This window comes from Bacillus rossius, chromosome 2, assembly GCF_032445375.1.
Source record: "Bacillus rossius redtenbacheri isolate Brsri chromosome 2, Brsri_v3, whole genome shotgun sequence".
Taxonomy (NCBI): Eukaryota; Metazoa; Arthropoda; class Insecta; order Phasmatodea; family Bacillidae; genus Bacillus; species Bacillus rossius.
The window spans coordinates 109,481,706-109,502,919 of record NC_086331.1 but is presented as its reverse complement, the minus strand read 5'-3'; the positions used below and the strand labels follow the sequence as shown (position 1 = coordinate 109,502,919).

The 21,214-nt window shown below is 38.6% G+C and overlaps 1 protein-coding gene across 9 annotated transcripts in view; it reads left to right on the top strand.

The window, feature by feature from the left end:
- LOC134529603 (nuclear factor 1 X-type) overlaps positions 1 to 21,214 on the top strand; it is a 608,051-nt gene that overhangs the window by 570,929 nt on the left and 15,908 nt on the right. For 7 of the 9 annotated variants that reach the window (XM_063363875.1, XM_063363872.1, XM_063363877.1 and 4 more), the window contains 2 exons: positions 765 to 991; positions 7,713 to 7,947. In XM_063363875.1, the coding sequence (XP_063219945.1) occupies positions 765 to 991; positions 7,713 to 7,947 (462 nt within the window). Of the gene's footprint in view, positions 1 to 764; positions 992 to 7,712; positions 7,948 to 18,169; positions 18,231 to 21,214 lie in introns of all 9 variants that reach the window. The other 2 variants (XM_063363878.1, XM_063363876.1) reach the window with 1 other exon arrangement.

The following is a 21,214-nucleotide window of genomic DNA, read 5'->3' as shown; positions in this document are numbered from 1 at the left end:
GCGAGCCTCTAACACAACTGTGCTCATTTGTATTCACAATCATCACAGGCACTAACTTCTTTTGTTGTGCGTTTTTGTTTTACATATGCTACTACAGATCATATTTTTTTAAGGATTCCAACAACCTATCTGTTAAAAAAAAGTGTAATTTTTACCCCAATGTAGGTGGTAGCTGTATCTCCACTGATGTAGGCATATTTTTACCCCACGTGTGTAAGTGTATTTTAACCTACACAGAAATGTATAAAGACAAAGTTTTGTATTGACAACATAGTAGTTGTGATTTTACACATCATTGACAGGTAATTTAACTATTTAGAATAAAAAATCACTTACCTACACAGATATGAATGATTTTACTCTGTTATGATAAGTAATTTTACTAATTACTTACATTAACTTTACAATGACATGATGTCCTGGGGGCAAAAGTAAATAAAGTGGGAAAATATTACATATTTTTTACATAAACCACATTTTAATTAATTTTTAACAAACACAAACTATGTTCTTTAAATGATTCATGCAATGGGGAATTTTGATTAAATGCAGTTTTTGGACGTATGCCATTGCAGTTTTGCACTGTTTGTCGTGGAAAAATTACGGAAAAAAATTATAAATAAAATTATGAAGATAAAAAATTCACAGAAAACAAGACTGAATCAGCTAATGTCGGACAAACGGCTGGCTGACCGATTGTCTAGTTTTAACACTGGCTGCACTAGCACGACTCGAGTGAGCTGAGCCAGCACGTGGTGTTCCAGGGGAGCTGACTGTGACGACAGCCAACTCACCTCCTGCCCCGAGCACACCACCCATGAGTGATGGGTCGCCCCGGGACAGCAGAGGGCCTGGGAACACGTTGAGCCCTTCGCCACCGGGCAGCAATGCCAGTGTGGAGGTTGTGCCCACGAGCCGAACTGTGGTCACCAGCCCGTTCTCCGTCAGCCGAGAGTATGCATTTACACACATCCATACTCAACCTGGCCAAGTAAGTGGGCACAGTCTTTTTCAGAGCCATGTTATTTAATATATGAGTTTGATGCATGTAATTATTAAATTTAAATTGAAAATAATATTTGCCTTTCTCCACCGCTGTATTTCATATAAAGCTGTAATTTCAAAGATGAATGTCCTGTTTTCATCCTCTTTCCCTTACTTCATCTAGATATACATCAAAACCACTGCATAAATAGTTGTCACATTTATTATTCAACTATACAACTAATAATATTAACAAAATATTTCAAACCATATACCCTATGTTACAAGCAAGACTAGCTCAGCAACTGCTGACTGTCTTCTGTAGTAGTGCCAACCTACATTCATGACTACCCCTTTCGTTCGTTACAACCTCCATACAACAGCCTTAATCAAAATACTACTCAACAATCAACAGTGGCTCTACACTACATAGATCTAGTCTTTGCTTCCACTTAGTGTTGTCTTCAAAGATGGTTCTTCACTGGATTCTTGACTAAATGTTGTTAAAATGTCAGGCGAGTTATCCCACGAGTCTGTGCTGGTTGCCACCTGGAAACTTCCACGTGTCTTCTTATTGGAGGCAAGATGGCATCTGCGGCTTTGAGAAACCATAAATTCCTCCTGTACCTTCTATGAGGAATGTCGATTATGTATGATTGAGAATTCAGTTCTAGTTCCTCCACTTTGCTGGTACCTATTGCGTGTGTGCTTCACAATGCATGACACTATCACCATATTTTTGTTTACATAACATGGTTTTGGTTTTGTTAAACATGTTACAATATAGTTGTCACAGATATTTGAGGTTTCAAATAACTCATTTGACTAGCAAGATTTTTTCACGTTTTGGAAGCAATGTTGTCCGCCTTTCCATTAGACATTAAGCGGGAGACCTAATCTTCCCACTGGGCGTGTTTCTGAGGTGCAGAAAGCTAACATAACAATAGTGTCTTTCTCTTTGGATTTTCAGTTAAAATTGTTTGCTTCTTGAAAATAAAATTTAGCCAGTCCGTTTGAATTGTGAAAATTGGCAGGTTGAAGTTGCATTCATTCCTGAACGATTCAAATTCATGAGAAGTGTAATGAGGTCTTCAGTCTTTTTTAAGTTCATCTTGAATTTTCATACAGTAAAAACCAGCAATTCAGTTCTTTGATTACTGACTCGTTTATTGTACACTAGATAAACTTTGTACTATGACTACGTAATTAGATCATTTGCAGTGAAATTGATTAGAAGCGATATACATTCCTATATGAGAGGGAAAATGTAACACACTAAGTCATTTTATCACTCTTGTTCTGTTCCTCTTGTTTTTGTTTAATAATAATTCACTCAACACATTGTAGATTGTACTTATTGTCTTTATTCACTACATCTTATTACATATTACTTAATCCTCTCACTCTATTTCCACTGTCTCCTCTGCCTATTACTGACAACCTTCCTGTGGTGACCGGACTTTAGGGTGCTACTGTTGGCAACACTGGTGTTGTTATGTATGTACGAGGTTTTGTGCTATGTAATGGTGGCACGGCCACGTGTACTGCAATTATGTGCTTAATAAAGTATTATGTTAATAATACGCGGTAGTATTACACTGGCGACGAGTACGGGATGCTAGTAACAAAATTAATACAAGTAAATCGAAGTGGTTAAGGGAATGGCGGCGATTGGAAGAGTAGGAGAGTTTAGCCCACAAGAGGAAGCGATCGCATCATATGCTTTGAGGTTAAAGCATTACTTCAAGGCAAACCAGATTAAGGAAGAGAACAAAGTTTCAGTGTTAATTACGGTGATCGGGCCAAAAATATTGTCGGTGTTAAGCGATTTAGTGTCGCCAGAAGGAGTAGATACAAAGTCATACGACGAGTTGATTAAGGTGTTGGTGGAACACTACACACCAAGGAAGATTGTGGTGGCTGAGCGTTATGCGTTTTATAGCAGGGTACAGAAAAGTGGAGAATCAGTAGCCGAATTCGTGGTGGCGATCAAGCATTTGGCCACGACCTGCAAATTCGGCACATTCTTAGCGGAAGCTCTTCGGGATAAGTTGGTAGTCGGAAGCGCTGACGAACGCATTCGACAGCGGTTATTGGCGGAAGACTTGTCGTTCGAGGAAGCTTATGAACTGGCCATTCGACTGGAACAAGCGGACTGTCAAAAGAATGCTACGGAATTCGGTCACCGGGCAGCAGGCGAGATAGCAAGGTTAAGTCTCTCGGACAGGCGGAAGGAGAGGGGAAGTAGCCAACAGAGCAAGTGTTTTCGTTGTGGAAAGGATGGACATGGAGCTAATGTGTGTCCATATAAAGGGGCTACGTGTTACAACTGTGCGCGAGTGGGTCACTTAGCAAGACAGTGTAACACAAAAAGCGGGCACAGGAAACAACCTCCCCCAGAATTTCGACCGGTGCATCAGGTAACGTCTGGGGAGAGGAACGAGTATGCGGTGGAGGCTGATGGTGTTGAATTGGCAGGTGGTGAGTACCCTATATACTCTATGTATAATATGCAGATGGGGACAGGTGTAAAAGGGTATCGAGTGGAACTCAAGATAGAAGGTAAGCCGCTGATAATGGAACTAGATACTGGCGCTGCAGTTAGTGTAATACCGGAAAAGATGTATCAACGGTACCTACACCACCTCAAGTATGTACCCGCAACAGTTCAGTTGAATGCATATGGAGGTCAAACGTTGCCAGTACTGGGGCAGGTGTTTGTTGAAGTAGCGTACAACCAGCAGGTAATGCGGCTACCATTGTTAGTGGTGAAGCAAGTAGGGGTTGATATGCCAGCTTTAATAGGGCGGAACTGGTTGGAACGATTAAAGATGGACTGGCGTTCCATTTGGAAGGTAGAGGTGATAGACCTTGAGAGGAAGAGAATAGTCAGCCAGCTAACACACAAGTACGCAGAAGTGTTTGGAAAAGGAGTAGGCACAATTAAGGGTCATACAGCATCGCTCCATTTGAAGCCGGGAGCTACGCCAAAGTTCTGCAAGGCCAGGTCAGTTCCCTTTGCCTTGAGGCCCCAGGTGGAAGCCGAACTGGTACGGCTGGAAAAGCAAGGTGTGATATATCCAGTGATGAAAAGTGAATGGGCGACACCATTAGTGTGTGTAAGGAAAGCTAACGGGGAGGTGAGACTGTGTGGGGATTTTAAGGTGACGTTAAATCCTGTGCTTGACAAGGATTACTACCCACTACCAAAACCGGATGACATATTTGCATCCTTAGCGGGACAAGCAATATTCTCAGTGATTGACCTGTCCACGGCTTACCAACAGTTGGAAGTGGCAGAGGAATCACAGCCATTGTTGACGGTGAACACTCATAAAGGGTTGTATCGGTTCAAGAGATTACAGTTTGGACTATCCTCAGCCCCGGCAATATTTCAATCAGTGATTGAGCAGATAGTAGGTGGAATGGATGGAGTAGTGACCTATTTGGATGACGTGTTGGTGTCCGGCCCGACTATGGAGTTGGCGCAGCAGAGGTTGGAATGGGTGTTGGGGCAGCTGCGCAAACATGGGGTGAGAATTAATGTGCCAAAATGTAAGTTCTTAGAAGCAGAGGTTAACTATCTAGGAAGAGTAGTTAGTCGGGCAGGGATGAAACCGACAGATAAACTTCTTGCAGCGATCAAGGACGCACCGGAACCGACCAACAAGAGTGAGCTCCGAGCGTATTGTGGTCTGTTAAATTATTATGGCCGGTTCTTACCACAGTTGTCCAGTCGCCTGGGAGCGTTATATGAACTACTGAAGCAGAATGTTACTTGGGAATGGACTTCGGAGAGGAGCCGCCTGTTCCATGACAGCAAGGGCTGGCTGTTACAATCAAGTATGCTCGCGCACTATGACCCAGCACAAAACTTGGTGTTGACATGTGACGCTTCACCAACTGGTGTAGGGGCCGTATTGTCCCAGGTAGATACAAAAGGTGACGAGCATCCCATTGGTTTTGTATCCAAAACCTTGTCGGCAGCAGAGAAAAATTATTCCCAATTAGATCGAGAAGCCCTTGCTCTCGTACATGGGGTGAAGAAGTTTCACGATTATTTGTACGGCCGTAAATTCATTCTCGAAACGGACCACCAGCCACTCACTGCTATATTTGGTGAGAAAAGGGGAGTACCCGCGATGGCGGCGGCTAGGTTACAGAGGTGGGCAGTACTACTGTCGGCTTATGATTACGAAATCAGATATAAGCCAGGCAAGCAGTTGCCGCATGTAGATGCTCTGTCTCGATTACCCGTGAAGGATAGTGAGACGCTTGAGACGGACGAATACAGAACCGTACCAGTGACCCAGTTTACGACCATGGTTAACTATGTGTCACCAGTACGTGACAAACCAATAGGACCAAAGGATATTAGTCAGGAAACAAATAGAGATCCGGTGTTGGCAAAGGTCAAGGATTTCATCCTGTATGGGTGGCCCACCCAGAACAAGACGGCAGAACTGGAAGTGTACTTCCGGAAACGGGAGGAACTGACAGTGGAGGAGGATTGTGTCCTTTGGGGACATAGGATCGTTATACCAACGGCACTTTGCAAGGCAGTGCTAGGTCTTCTACACGAGCAACATCCAGGAACGACGCGTATGAAGATGCTGGCACGAAGCTACGTGTGGTGGCCTGGGTTGGACAGCCAAATTGAGGAAATGGTAGCAGCGTGTCACTGTTGCCAGAGTGTCCGACCAGCAGCACCGAAGGTTCCCTTGCAGCAGTGGCCATGGCCAACTCGGAAATGGCAACGAGTACACATAGATTTTGCGTTAGTTAGAGATAAAGACCTATTGGTGGTGGTGGATGCCCATTCCAAGTGGGTGGAGGCCATTATCATGCAATCAACAACAGCAGAAGCAACAATTGGGAAGCTCAGAACATTGTTCAGTGCATATGGCCTGCCGGAACAGATAGTGTCAGATAATGGGCCACAATTTGCATCAGGAGAATTCAAGTCGTTCATGACGAAGAATGGCATTCACCATACGCTGACCCCCCCATATCATCCGCAGTCAAATGGGTTGGCGGAGAGAATGGTACAAGAAGTAAAAAGAGCGTTGAGGAAATATGTGACTGCACCCGAGGGGGCTTCGCTCTCATTGCAGCACAAATTGGACAATTTCTTGTTTTCATTTCGGAACACTCCATCATCAACCACAGGAGTAACGCCAGCGGAGTTGTTTTTGATGCGAAAACCACGCACCCGATTAAGTCTGTTAAAGCCTTCTCTGAACGATAAAATGCAGAATCAACAGACTGCCCGTCTGGAAGGTTCAGCAGCAGCCGGACGACAGCCAAGACACCTTGTAACAGACGACGAGGTTTGGGTACGCAGTGTTCGGGGAGAGAAGCTGGCATGGTTGCCAGGACGGGTGAAGACCACCATCAGTCCTGTCACGTATGAGGTTTTCGTTGACGGTAGGGTACGCTTTTGTCATGCAGACCATCTGAAGAAGAGGTACGGGGCACAAGCGGAACCCACGGAGGGGAGTCCCCAAGGCGCAAGAGGAGATGGGAGCACTAGACCGCAGGACACATTATGGTACAAAAGAAGCACTGCAAAGGCACCCATGGAGGAGCTTCAAGAAGGTGCGGAGAGGCGACCAGCAGCAAGATCACAAGAGGAGGGGGTAGAAGCAAGAGTGCAGACAGAGACGAGGCTCACACCGGAGAAGTCGCGAGAGGAAGAATGTTTTCGTGGGTTTGCAAGGGAGGAGACTAAAGAGAGTGAACATCAAGGGGCTTATAGAGAGGTTCACTTGAAGAGAACGGTACGAAAACCACAAAGACTTAATCTATAAGCTGGAGTCGGCGAGTGAGAGAGGTCTGGTAGTTGGCTATTAGTGGGAAGGAGTGTGGTGACCGGACTTTAGGGTGCTACTGTTGGCAACACTGGTGTTGTTATGTATGTACGAGGTTTTGTGCTATGTAATGGTGGCACGGCCACGTGTACTGCAATTATGTGCTTAATAAAGTATTATGTTAATAATACGCGGTAGTATTACACTTCCCTTCATCATTTCCCACCTTCATACCAACCTCAACCTCTAAACTCCACAATTCCCTCACTCACATACTTATCATACAGGTCTCTTTGTTGATGTTACAAGTAACACATTTCTGTACATATTCAGTAATGTTTTCAGTCGTTCCTGGCCATAAAAATTGATCACTAGCCAATTGTGGCTTCAATAAAATTATTTTCATGTTTACAGTAGGTATGACTGTAAGAAAGTACTATGCAGTACCATACTTTTGGCTAATGTGTCGTAATTCAAACATTGGGCATGGTAGGAAAAAAGAGACCTAAAATACAATGAAAGACATCATAAATAAAACAAAATAACAAAATTTAGAATTATTTTGTGAATAGTGTGCATGTGGATGAAGCAGTCATAAGAAGTGAGTTTGTATATGAATCATTGATTAACATAACCTGTCATTAAGTGTAGTTGAACATGCCTTTGTTTAGCAAAGTGTTTTCTCAGTAAAAATATGAAACATCTAGTTGCGGTAGAACAAAAGCATACTTTTTTTTTTTTTATGTGTCATGGTACATTGGTCTTATGAACACAATGCAAATGTTTAGGCAGCATTGATTTTGGTTGATTATATCACCTTAGTGTTTGATCTCACACTAGCCATTAGTATTTGGAGGTGTATAAATTGTTATAAATCATATCATATAATCTAGAATGACAATTTGTGTGGTATTGTAGCTATTTAGCTACCCCAGCATCAGTCCCGTGAGCGCGATGTCTGGGGTGATCAGTCCTACCAACCTCAGTTTGTTCACTTCGCCAGTGACTACGCCTCGCACTACTCCTCGCTCAACACCGATTCCTCGCTGGACTGCGCCTTTCATCAGCTTGGACGAAGACTACAACATGATGCCTCTCATTTCTAGTGGTGGTAGCAGTTCTGAAGCCAACGGTACCACTCTCATAGACGATGGTATGACACTAACGATGAAATGTTCTTGTTGAAATAGTGTGCACATTGTTTGTGGTGAGTGAAAAAATTTTGACCACTGACAAGTACAAAAACAGTAGGTAACAGTTATAATGTTCAAACTTTAAGTTTTTATTTAGAACCAATATTTGAAATACCATGATATCCTCGTGAATTCAAGTTTTGATAGTTGCTCGTTCACAGAGAATTGTTTTATAAACGAAATACTATCAACAAACCTAGGGTATTTTGTGTTACTTGTTTAAATAAAATGCTAGTTTTTTTTAGAAGAAATATTATGCAAATGATCAAATAGTAGTCACTTAATAAATCAGATGTTCTTCAGCAAACAGCATAGCTGGAAGGGTCCGATGCTACAGATCTGGGACACAGCATTTTGCTCAGTATAAGTTTGGATGTATTTAGCATGAAAAAAAAAACTTTAATTAGAAAACATCTTTGTCCAAGAAAATAAATTATGGTTCCTCAATGAGTACATGACAGTTCGCTGATTTTTCACAGGCTAATATTGCTAAAGAATAATACTTTCTTGCGGTCATACAGACATCCCGTCCGGTTGTTCTTAATCTACGTGTAACTCAGCACTTCTATTTGCCTTGCCTTAATTAGGGTGACAGTATATACTATATAATTCAATAGCACACACTCGACCTGTCTAGGATGGATAAACTGGTAAACTATGGACACTAGCGCTGCCTTGCGAGAGTTTTTTTTAGAAAAGTGGCGGGAAATTCAAATTTAACCTTGCCTCTTATGGCACGTTTCATGTTGCTTCATGTGCTTTAAAATCACTCCGCAGGCTTGTATAGTTAAAACAAATATTGTGTTATCAAAGAAATGTTCCTTTTCCATTTTGTAAATAATTTATTGCTTCTAGCATGGTTATTGCATTCACTACACCAGAAGAGTTCTTGCACTGTGTTAAATGGGTCAATTCGGAAATTTTCTCTCACAGTTAAAAATGTTTTGGGAACTTAAATAAATTAATATCAGTTAATATAATTTAATGATATTTATTTAATATATAATACTAAAGTGATAGGTGGACAAAAGGACTGAAATTTGACAATCATTATTGTGATTAATTGGTTATTTTTGATGCAAAGAAAACATTTTTGAAGCTGCACAGCTAAATATCAAATTATATGTCAACAGGGTAAATTTGTCAAATGCACTTGTTTCAAATGACGTTACTAGGTATTTTTACACCTAGTTGTCGTATATTCAAATGAACAAATAAACAATGTGCTTTTCAAGTTCACTATTAATTATCACCACCAGTAATTGTCTTTGTAAAGAGCAATTTCAATTAGGTGGGAATTGTATGAATTTGTAGGCCTTCTCACGAGTTCTTTCGATATCAATATCCAGGCGCCCGAGATCTAGTACATTGTTCTTATTATTTAGATTATTTTCATTTCCTTTTAAATAAGATATATTCACATCTGTAAAATTGGAGGGTGGAGGTATGTGTCATCTTACACGTGTGACACGGGGGGGGGGGGTCGATCGGTCGGCTTTACGGTGGATTGTTAGTGGGCGCCACCACGTGGTCACATATTGAATTACGTAGTACAAGATAAAAGACCGAGACTGGCCATAAATTAATTAATAAAGCAGTCCCCCGACCGAGAGCTGCTCCGAGGACTAAAAGAAAGCGATTGAGATGAAATTAAAGTTAACAGAATTACTTGGCAGAGAATACAAGCGGTGAGGTCCCCGGAGTGCTGATGCGTCTGCTCTCGGTCGTTGATGGCAGAAGACTCGGGTTGAGGTCATGGCTCGCTCGACTAACATGGCGTCCTCCCGCCGAAACAATTGCCGTTAATAGATATTAGCGAATTCGTGCCACGGGAAATTAAATCAACATGACAAGAATGCATTGAAAATTATGTAACAATTTTTGAATGAATTGAAAAGATTGTACAAATTATAATTACTAAGATTTAAATTTAATTATTGTCTGGCTTCGGGTTTCCTCGGGAATGTCCGGAAACGCTATGATATTTTAATATATAAGTTAAAAAATAAAAGTACATAAAACCCTCCCGGCCGATCTGCAGTCACGTTGCACTTAGGGAATATAAAAACAAACAACACAATTATATTTACTTATGTTTTAGGGGTGCGGCGCACTGACTCGACAGCGCCCTCTTGCCGGGCGAGCACACACGCACGCACACGTACGCACGGGTAGGCGGGAGGTTTGAATGGAGGGTGGATGGTGTTTGGGCGGTGGCATATCGGACTTACAGGGGGCCGTAGGCCCGGACGATGTCACGTGCAATGAAAGAACATACAGCAAAATCAACCTTTTAAAAATAGAGATTAATGAAAAATGTGAGGGCACCAAAAATATTTATAAACTAATGTACTCTGCAGTGCACAAATATTTTTTTAAGCATTTCTACCTAAAGCATATTATTATCATTAAGTAACTTATTTCTACATGTACAGAACCATTAGTATATTACAAAAATAACACTATTTATTACAAGTCAAAGGTGATTATATGTATTAATTTGGTTTTGTTAACTTACAAAAACACAAAGCATATGAGTACGTACTCAGTTTCAGAATTGAGTAATAGAAAAAAAATTATAAAATAAATAACTATTTGTAATAAGTGTTTATTAATATTTTTTACAGTAAAAAGTTAAGTTATCATTGTAAGGATGTATGTTTCTCAGTGAAACATTGTAACAAATAGATATTAAATTTAATCATCAAAATACTAGTTGAATGTTTAAAAGATAATTCAGCGATTTACATTATAATGTCTCCAATATTTTTGGTAAAAATCTCATTGCAACTAAAATAAAAATATACTTATAGGCCCTATCTAGGAGAAATTTTCTTGTTAAATGTTGTATGTCTGAAATTTTCACCAAACTATTTCTAGCATCATAACCTCTTAAACCATGGGCCTCTCTGGTAAGTAAATTTAGGGGCAGGGACATGGGATGTAAATATATTTGGCGAATAGAAGTAAAAATATCCAAATAGAATGTATTGTATGTAATGTAATGATAATAATAGTAACAATGTAATGATAATAATGTAATGTTGAATGAAGAATTATGTAGAATGCTTTGGGACGAGAGAATTCACACTTGGGAAAATAGCACAAAATACACTTAATTCTGAGAGACAGAAACAAAACATTTCTTAATTGAAAGATATTTATTCTGAGAATTGTAGAAACTTGAAAATAAGAAAAATGAAAAAAAAATTACCCTCGAGTGCTATTCTGCTGAATATCACTCTGACTTCTTATGTATACAACAGTAAACATAGATAATGCAAAAATAATATTATCATAAGCTGTCATAAATATTCAAATTTCAGTATGGGGGCATACAATTAGGTCGAAACATATCAGTATTAATTTAGGTTTCAAAAATATCTCACAATAGCTGAAAATAAAGTCAAATATCATAACAATATTAATTTTAAATTATATTTTTAAACAGAAATAAATATACTTACTTGGCAAAGTATATCTGTAATCCTATTAAAAATGTTTAATAAATAAATCTATCTTTCAAACAGGTTGAGCACTGAAATAATTATCCTTCACTTGTATTAGTGTTCAAGTTAACAATAGGGCGTAGGGCCTATATAAATAATACACAACAATACCTTCACTTGAACAATGTTTAGATCTTATAAGATTGTATAACTCAAAATCTCAATATGTTTTCTTAAAATAAAGGTCTATGTACAACTTGTACCAAATATGGTTCTCCGGCAATCATTTGCTGCTATGAATTTGCCCATCAAATCACAAAGATTCAATTTATCCAGTAGATCCTGATGTACTTGAACATACTAGAATCATAAACAGCGATGTCATTAAACCAATTAATATTTTTGTATGATGTATGATTGATCCTGTGGTGCATGATGCTTGCTGTTTTAATTTAGTACGTCGAAAGATCCTGGACATAATAAAAATATTACAATACAAACAATATATTAATACACATGTAGTAAATCTATGCATACATCCTATACCTACTTAATTCATGCAATGTTTTTACTATATACAACCTTCTTCATTTCTTTCATACTTTTATAGGGTAAAAATTACAGAATTAAAATTGTTTTATGTACACACGACACAATTGTTTTCACTTCACAATATAATGATTTCAAATTCTTCTAGACTCGAGAATTATAATAGCTATATATTTAACTTTTTTGTCTAATTTGCAGTTGTTGCGGACGGGGGTGGTTCGGATGGCTTTAAGGTGATATGTAAGTGGACGCCACCACGTGGTGAGGCACGTGGACCCGGTGAGACTCCTAACTCGGGGCGTGACGTCACCCATGTGAGGCGTGATTTTAATTCCGCCTTGAAAACACCTAGCACTAATTCCTGCCCGTTCTCAGCGTCGGGCACGCTATTCCCTACGCAGTGGGCTCTTAGGCGTTCCACACGCCGTCACACTCCACGTGGTCACACAGGTTTAAAATAATAAAATAATACGTTAGATTTACACACCTGATTTATTCGGCTAACTCAACTCACACTCGTACACGATTGAAACTGCATAAACGCCCGCGGCACGAATCGGTTTAAAGTAGTGGCCCGCCACGTGGTCACATCTTGAATTACGTATTACATGGAAAAAGACAGTTACTGGCTGTAAGATAATTAATTAAACAGTCCCCCGACCGAGAGTAGCTCCGAGGACTAAAGAAAACGATTTGGAAAAGATTTAAAGCTAAACAGAATTACTTAGCGGTGGGTGAAAACAAGCGGTGAGGTCCCCGGAGTGCTGAAGCGTCTGCTTTCGGTCGTTGATGGCGGAAGACTGGGTTGAGCTCATGGCTCGGCTCGACTAACATGGCGTCCTCCCGCCGAAACAATTGCCGTTAAAGATGTTTGTGAATTCGTGCCACGGGAAACTAAAGTAACATGACAAGGATGATTTAAAAATTACATGACATTTTCTGAATAATGAAAAATAATAATACAAATTACAATTATTAAGAATTACATTTAATTATTGTCTGGCTTCGGCTTCCGTCGGGAATGTTCGGAAACGCTCTTATACTTCAATACCTAAATTTTAATTAAAAGTACATAAAACCCTCCCGGCTGATCTGCCGTCTCGTTGCACTTGGGAAACATTAAAACAAATTACACAGTTACATTTAATTATGTTTTAGGGGTGTGGCGCACTGACTTGACAGCGCCCTCTTGCCGGGCGAACACACACGCACGCACACGTACGCACGGGTAGGCGGGAGGTTTGAATGGAGGGTGGGTGGTGTTTGGGCGGTGACATATCGGACTTAAAAGGGGCCGCAGGCCCGGACGATGTCACAGTATACCTGGTACATTTTAAGAGCTCCCAACTGATTTTAACAAAAATTGTATATCATTGTAACATACACTGCAAGAACTCATGCATTTTAAAAACTGGCTAAAAATAACATAGTTTCCTTCACTCTGCACTCATAACTATAGTCATCAAACCTAATAAAGTCACAAAACCAGTTGTAGAAATCAGTTTAAATGAATCTACTATAATTTTCTTGATATTCACTAAATTTCACCATTGTTACTGTGCTAGTTATGAAATAACTATCGCTAGGAGCACTGAACGTAGTGGTTTTCACGATTTCCAAGAGTCCAGTATTGAGATACTATTTCCACTTGAAGTAGTTTTTATTTTCTTTTTTTCTATCAGCACACTTTAAGTACACAGTTTGCCGTCACCCGGCCTCTGTAGAAGGCCCGGGAATTACCTGACAGGCGCTACAGGCGTCACGGTGCTGCTGTTGTCCGGGGGGTGGGGGGGGCAGGCTAGTGGGACACTAGGACGTTGGATGGGTAGCGGGTACACTGCCCCCGCGTGCCCCGCCAGGTACGTGGCTGGAAGTCTACCCTGAAACTCCCGACTTGGCTGTGAGGCCGCTCGGCCGTGTGGAGGACGGAATGGTGCAGAATAATCGTAGACGACATAGTTTATATTAAATTGGCTTTAATCCACTGACTTCTCCGGTGGTACGCATGGGTACGCTGTACTCCCTACACATACACTACGCGGTGGCAGAACCTCTATAAAAGGTATGATAATGCGCTATGCGGCGTTTGAGCCGTTGTACAATTACACTAACACATGCTGATTACAAAACAAAACACAACACTGACATAACACTGTGAAATAGCCGCGGCAGTCTCGCGGGGACGCCGAAAGTTAATTGTCTTTGGAGGGCTCAATGAGCGTGATGCTAAATTCTATTCTACACTTACGTGAGGTTGTAGCTGGCATGCGTATGCGCGACGATCTTAACAAAAACGAGTTGGCTAGAGTCGGCCAGTGCCGTAAATTGCGTGGTCCGCGACGCGGTGCGGAATCACCGAGGAAACGGTCGAGATAAGCCCGGTTCCGCGAAATACACGCAGAGTCTACGTGAGCAGCAATGAATTAAAAAGGTTTGGTTATTAAATCAAGTGCAGAGTGAACGATCGGTGGAACAAAATTGAAGGCTGCTCACGGACACACTTCTTGACCCGGCGCGGAGTGGCTGGAGACTGCCGAACATGGCCGCCTCGCAAGAGAGGTAAACTTTCACCTCCTTTGTGAGTCGGCGCCAAAAACTTATATCAATTTAATTTGCTATATTATAAGCTAAAAACACATTCCAGGTGTTCAATTAAAGGGTAGCACCTGGTAATTGAGTGCTTAAGGCTTAACAACTGTTTTATAGTATTTAATTATTTGAATTGTGGCATCAAGTTGGCGACTGTAAATTTACTAACATATTGTCTCACTGTGAAATGTTCTAGTTGGATTTCTCCTAATCTGACTCAATGATTGTCACGGACACTTTAATTAAGGCCAGTGGCCGCGGTGACTGGTAATGAAGTTCGTTGTCTACTCCGTGCGTGTGGTGCTCGCACGGAATGGCTACGACGCACTTTTTTAATGTCTGTGAATTAATAATTGTGTCCTCATGTCTTGTTCCTTGTTTTATGGAGTCGAGCCCCCGGGGTTTCGTGCCCTGAAGTTTATTTGAATCTTGTTAGGTCACGCCCAAGGTGCTCACCTGACTCATTCCCGCTGGGCTAGGGGTGTGCTCCGAAAACGGGATCTGGTACTAGCTTAGAGGCCATGGTCGGGACGACGTCAAGTTAAACTTCAAATTTTTATTCTCTGTAAGAGATTGATTGTTTGATAGATTGATGTATAACAGATTACCATATTTTATATAAAACTACTTTTACAATACAAGTTTTAACTAATGTGTGTATTCAAAAAAAAATATTATAATTGTTAGTAAATGTCACTTTTAGTAAAACTCAGTTGCCATGGTTTATTTTTTAAATAAAGATAGCAGGCTATCGCGGTCATTGTCTGAAGTTACTTGGCTTGCGGGATTTAGTCGCAGCCAAAACACTTTAATCTTAAAGTTAGTTTTTCGATTGTGATATTTGCAGTTACTTAGAAACTATTATTATTTCAATGACTGTTTACATTATGTACACATATGACTGTTTTAGTGGCTACAATAACTGTTTTGTTTTTACATTGCAATCAGTTTTATTTGATTGATAAGTATTAACTGTAGAATTTGAGAATTATTTAACATTTTTGGAGAAATATGAACTTCTTTAAAATGTGAAAACCAAATACTGCAGTTCAATCACCAACCAAATTAATGTAATCAGCAGTATCTTACTACAACAACAGTTAATTAAATTTAATGAGTTTATAAGCAAAATGTTACTTTCTAAGCCAATGTCGTTCAAAATAGAATTATTTTCAAAAGGAAGTGATGAAGAGAAAAGTCTCATTTGTACATACATGATTTACTGTTATTTTTGTTATTCAATTAGTTAAAAACAATACATATTATTGTTCTAGTATCATAAAATAAAATTTAAAATAATTGTTCCATATCACGTATCCAAGTTTATCCCTTGATCCTCAAGGCATGATCCTGTATGATTGATCCTGTGATACATAATGCTTGCTGTTTTAATTTATTATGTTGAACAATGCTGGATATAGTAAAAATATTACCATACAAACAATGTCAGGGAGTAAAAAGTAAATTAATTTTCAAATTTTTTTCTTATCTGATAATACAATCATAATTCATTGTTACATCACCATTTTTGTTGTATCCAGGATCTTTCGATGTACTAAATTAAAACAGCAAGCATCATGTATTATAGGATTAATGTATTCAGGATCATGCCATCAGGATCAAGGGTTAGACTTGAATATGTGATACAAAACTTTTGCCAAATTTAACACTTACATAATTAATTTAAAGTAAGGAAACTGTTTATTTCTGATGGAAGTAGAGAAATTTGACATGTTTACAGGTACACATGTTTTTTATATTAATACATATGTAGTAATAAAACTCTAATCAAACATATTTTTTTTAATTCAATGCTAGCACAAATTCTATAGCCATATGTCAGTTTAGAAAATAAAATTTAATATATGAATATTAAAGGAAAAAGGACAAGCAACAAGATTCAACAATATTTATTAAAATAATATAGTTGCCATTGCAAATTTTGCAATCAATCCGGGGTCTGATTCTTATGGTGAAACTTTGTTCCTTTAGTTTATTGCTAGAGTTATTAAGTGTACATTAAGATATGATGGATACTTCTTAAGGGAAACGCCATATGATCAAAGTACCTACACAACTAACCACTGAACTGTAATCTAGATGAACACACAACAGTTCACTCTACCTATTTGGTGTTCTGCACTGCAGTGCCATGTATCGTCCAGGATGTTGACTGGTATGGTACAATGGCACATGCACTAGTGAACTGGGTGTAGATACACAACATATCTAGCACTACTCCCACAACGTAGGTATAGTGTGTTGTATACCATGCACTTATCACCATTATGGCATCCCACATATGTGGGATTCAGTGTATCTCATTGCATGTTAATGACTCTAGTGATAAACAGAACCATTTACGTAGGTACCTACATTATTGACATTGCCTCATCTATATAGTATATTCTACGTATGTACCATCTGTATATATTCTACGTATGTACCAACAGTTTTGATATGTGTTTTAGATATACACAGTGTATGCATGTGTGAGTGTATATGCATACATACACATATTCAAGCATAAATACATATACACATCACACACACACACACACACACACACACCAATGCACACACAATTATTCAGGACTTTTATTTTTTGTGACAATTATTATTGAGAAATAAGTTGAAAAGTTATTCAATATCTTAAACTACTTGCGATTAAGCGCTAAATTTTGGAAGACTTACAATTCGTGAGTCACTTTTACTATTGAAATTAGAGTTACCTATATACTATTTTATTTTTAACTTAGAATTGCCTTGCTTTAAAAAAGTGTTCATCTGCATTGAAATGTAACAAGTAAAGGACTGTCTTGTCAGAACTTTAATTTTTTTTGCCTGTGTATTTAAATATAGTGTTATACAGAGACTCACGAATAACGTTATTATTTTGAGGTGTTTCTTACTTTTGACTGACATAGCCAAATGGCCTTCTTGTTTCTGGGTTAGTGCCATGGATTTTCTACTGGAAGGAAGATATATCTAAAATTTTATAACCAGGCATGATATTACAATACAATGTGTGCGAGGTCAATTTTAGCCTAGAATTTTGTTTTTATAATGTCAGTATAGAACAGTTACATGAAAGTTTTCATTGTGCCCACAACTGTGGAACATGAAAATGTTGTTTCCTGGACAGGATTTTTTACTGTTTAAAATTGAACCAGTCAGATACTTAGCTTAAACTCTGCTACACTGAAATGTAATTTTGGCTTTCAGGCTCTTCAGTATTTTTTTTTTTTTGTCAATTCCAAGCAGCTATGAATTTCTTAAACTAATATTTTAAAAAAATTCTCAGTTTAATATTTGGATCAGTTTAAAGAATTCTCCTGTGTACTGGTCATTTGCTGATTTGCTGCTTTGCGATTCTTTGCATTTGAATCTCTTAATAACTTTTAACTACAGTGTCTAAACTAACAGGAGACCACAACAAACGTTGATAAGTTTAAACCTCTGATCATATAACTTTTAAAGTTTCGGTTATGTTTAGTGATTTTAATACTAGCCTCCAGAATCGTTAAAAAATTTTGTATGTAGACTCTAGAAAGCATTGACTAACTGGTAGAAAAGTCGAATATTTTTGTTCTAGATGCAGCTTTGCCGGATAATGAACATCGCACACAAGAATATACCCCACGGATACATCATCGGTTTGTACCATTATATAAACATCTGTTTCGGTCTAACTGGAAGTTACAAATTGGTAGGAGCTCTTAAAAGCATTTTTTATTCGGTGACTTGTAAAAAAGTGGTTGGTTTAAGATGTTGAATAATTCACGAAGAAAAAAACATTGCACATTAACTAGCATCGAAAAACACTTATTTGTAATTACTAGTTTACTGTTACAAGTTATAGTTAATCTTTATTATCATTGCATTCAAAAGCTTGTAAAATATTTAGTAGAGCTGGGCTGAATGGGGAATTTTAGTTTCGTAAAATTTTGGGCTGCAAAAAAAATTTCCCGCTGGAAACGTGACAGGACTGGAAATTATTTTCGGTTACAAATTTAAAAAATTGTTTATTTTTACAAACAAAACACTGTGTCATTTTTATTGTGTATGCCCAAGTCTAGTGATTATAAATTTATAGAGGAATATAATTTTCACAAACCGCAAAATATTACGAAGTAAGACTAAATTTTCATTTAATTTTATGATAACCACTAATTTAAAACATAAAGCCTTATTTACGAAATAGTGGTGAAATTAGCTCATATCTATACTTTAAACTCCAGTTATTTACTCATTTAAGTTTTTTTGCGATGGCTACGTACCAAATTTGCAATACATATTACAAACACATTTACAGCAAATTTCTGCTAGAATCTGGCACTTTTATTTATGTTCGAGTCACGAGTCGTAACATACATAGTCTAATGGGTAAATGCAGTAAGTGCATTTAAATGTATAATTGTTTCTTACACGTTAAACATGTTACAATCATGGATGCGATTCGTTCCACTACCTTTAGTGACAGTAGTGCAATAGCTTCAATTATTTGTTGTATGTTTCAAATGATGAATACAGTGCCTGTTCATGATCATACCTGTGAACGTGTTTGTGCCACTGTTAATAGTTTTGATATTAAACTGCTGAAAATGGTTACTTTTTCGATTGCGTGCATTATGGACTTACGTTAAAGTGCTTCCTCTGAAAATATTTTAAGATAATTTTGGCATTTGGGAAAAAGTTATTTCTCGCTCAACGTTTCGGAAAAGATATGTTCCTATTTTTTCCCAAAAAAATCGGGATCCCGCTCAGCTCTAGGTTTTAGTAATTTGAAGGATATCCGAGTACTAATTTTTGAATGTTTATGAGAAAAGTTGCCTACTGTCTTATGGTCACGTGGTCTTTATGTAAACACAATCATCCTCTTTTAGATCACTGGAGAAGTTGTCATTTTAGTTGTCTGAGGATAGACCAGTGGAAGTGATGTTTTATAGTTGATTCACTTTGGAAAAACTGAAAGTTGGTTTGATAAAAAGCATTCCAAAAATTTGAGTAGCTGAAAGATATAAATCTGAATATTTTGACGCACTGTTCCCAAAATGTTTTACATGTGCAAAATAAAAAGGAGTGTTTTAAAATGAAGTTTAAACACTGACAATATCGAAGAAAAACTTTGAGTTTTTTGATTACACAGTAAAACTACATACATTACATGCAGAACCTAAACCTATGTATTGCACACAATCGTCCATGTAGATTCTCGTAGATCACTCCTTTACAACAAACGTTCTACAGCAAACCCATTTTTTCCCTGGCTTCGGGAACTTCGCTGCCGCTACCCAAATTTTTCCACCGGCCAGTCTCGTCTCGCTCACCCCCCTCGACCGACCCTCTTCTCAAACCCCTGTCACACCACAGCGGCCGAGGCGACAAGACCAACCACTTCTCCCCGAAGTCACCAGAAAAACCACTTTTCCCACAGCTGACCGCACAGTTGCCAACCCAACAACCGCGCGAGGAAAAAATCGCAACTACTCAGGAACTTCCAAAGTCCCCCGCCGTGCGGCGCCACCAGGCAGAAACCACAACAAACACCGACGTTCGCACACAGAAAAGGCAACGCGTCTACTAACCGAGCATGCCCACGCGTCAACAAACAAAAACACAGAGAGAAAAAAGGAAAGAGAGGAGGGACACTCGGAAAGAGTGTCACAGCTCTAGCAAATCATTAGGTAGCGGCGGAACATAGACACAATCTTTTATAAAGCCCCAAAGGAAAAAATTGCAAGGCGTTATGTCAGGTGAACATGGACACCAGCGAAAAAGAGTTCTGTCGTAGCGACCATCGGCAGATGATTTTGCCACATGGGGGACTACAATTATACTTTAAACAACACGCATGTTGAAATGATATTACAGATTTACTCGTAACAAATTGCAGAACACAAAACGCTTTATGCTCAGGAGTCGCCATTTTGCGTAGGTGGTGCTGCAAACGAGAAATAACAAAGCAGTACTCACCCATGGGCTTATCTAAAATTATTTGAGTTACTCTTTAATTGTGACCTTGAACCAAAACTCTACAACACTTACAGTTGATACTATTCAAATTTATAATTGGGACATTCTTTTATGGACATACTGTATTGGAAAGCAATTTTCTTGTAAGTGTAGACAGCTTGTTATGTAGCTTGCAATTATTTTGCACCTACTAGCTGGTGTGGCATGAGTACATCTGCGTACGATTCTATTTGTAACATTGTTGGTGTGGTAATTATGAATTTTAGTGCAAAAATTAAAATTATGAACAAGCAAAAATTTTTGTGACATGAAGTTGGAAATTATTGGTTTGTCTAATACATGTTTCAGTATTTTCTTTACGTGTAACACTTTATTACAAAATAATGCACTATTAAACACATTAGGAAATTAAGTAATCAAATAAACAAAACATGATACTTTTTGTAGCCATATTTATACTTGTGCTCTCTCTGGAAGGGAAAAACATTGTCTCCCAAATCCTAATAAACATGATACCTAACTTCATACAAGAATACTTCCTTACCTCAAAAACTCATTTAATGTGTAGCTCATAATACTGATAACTTTTGTAGTTATTGTCTTCAAACATCATAGTAACTCAAGTTATTTGTTTTTCTCTATAGCTAACAAAACTTGACCAGTT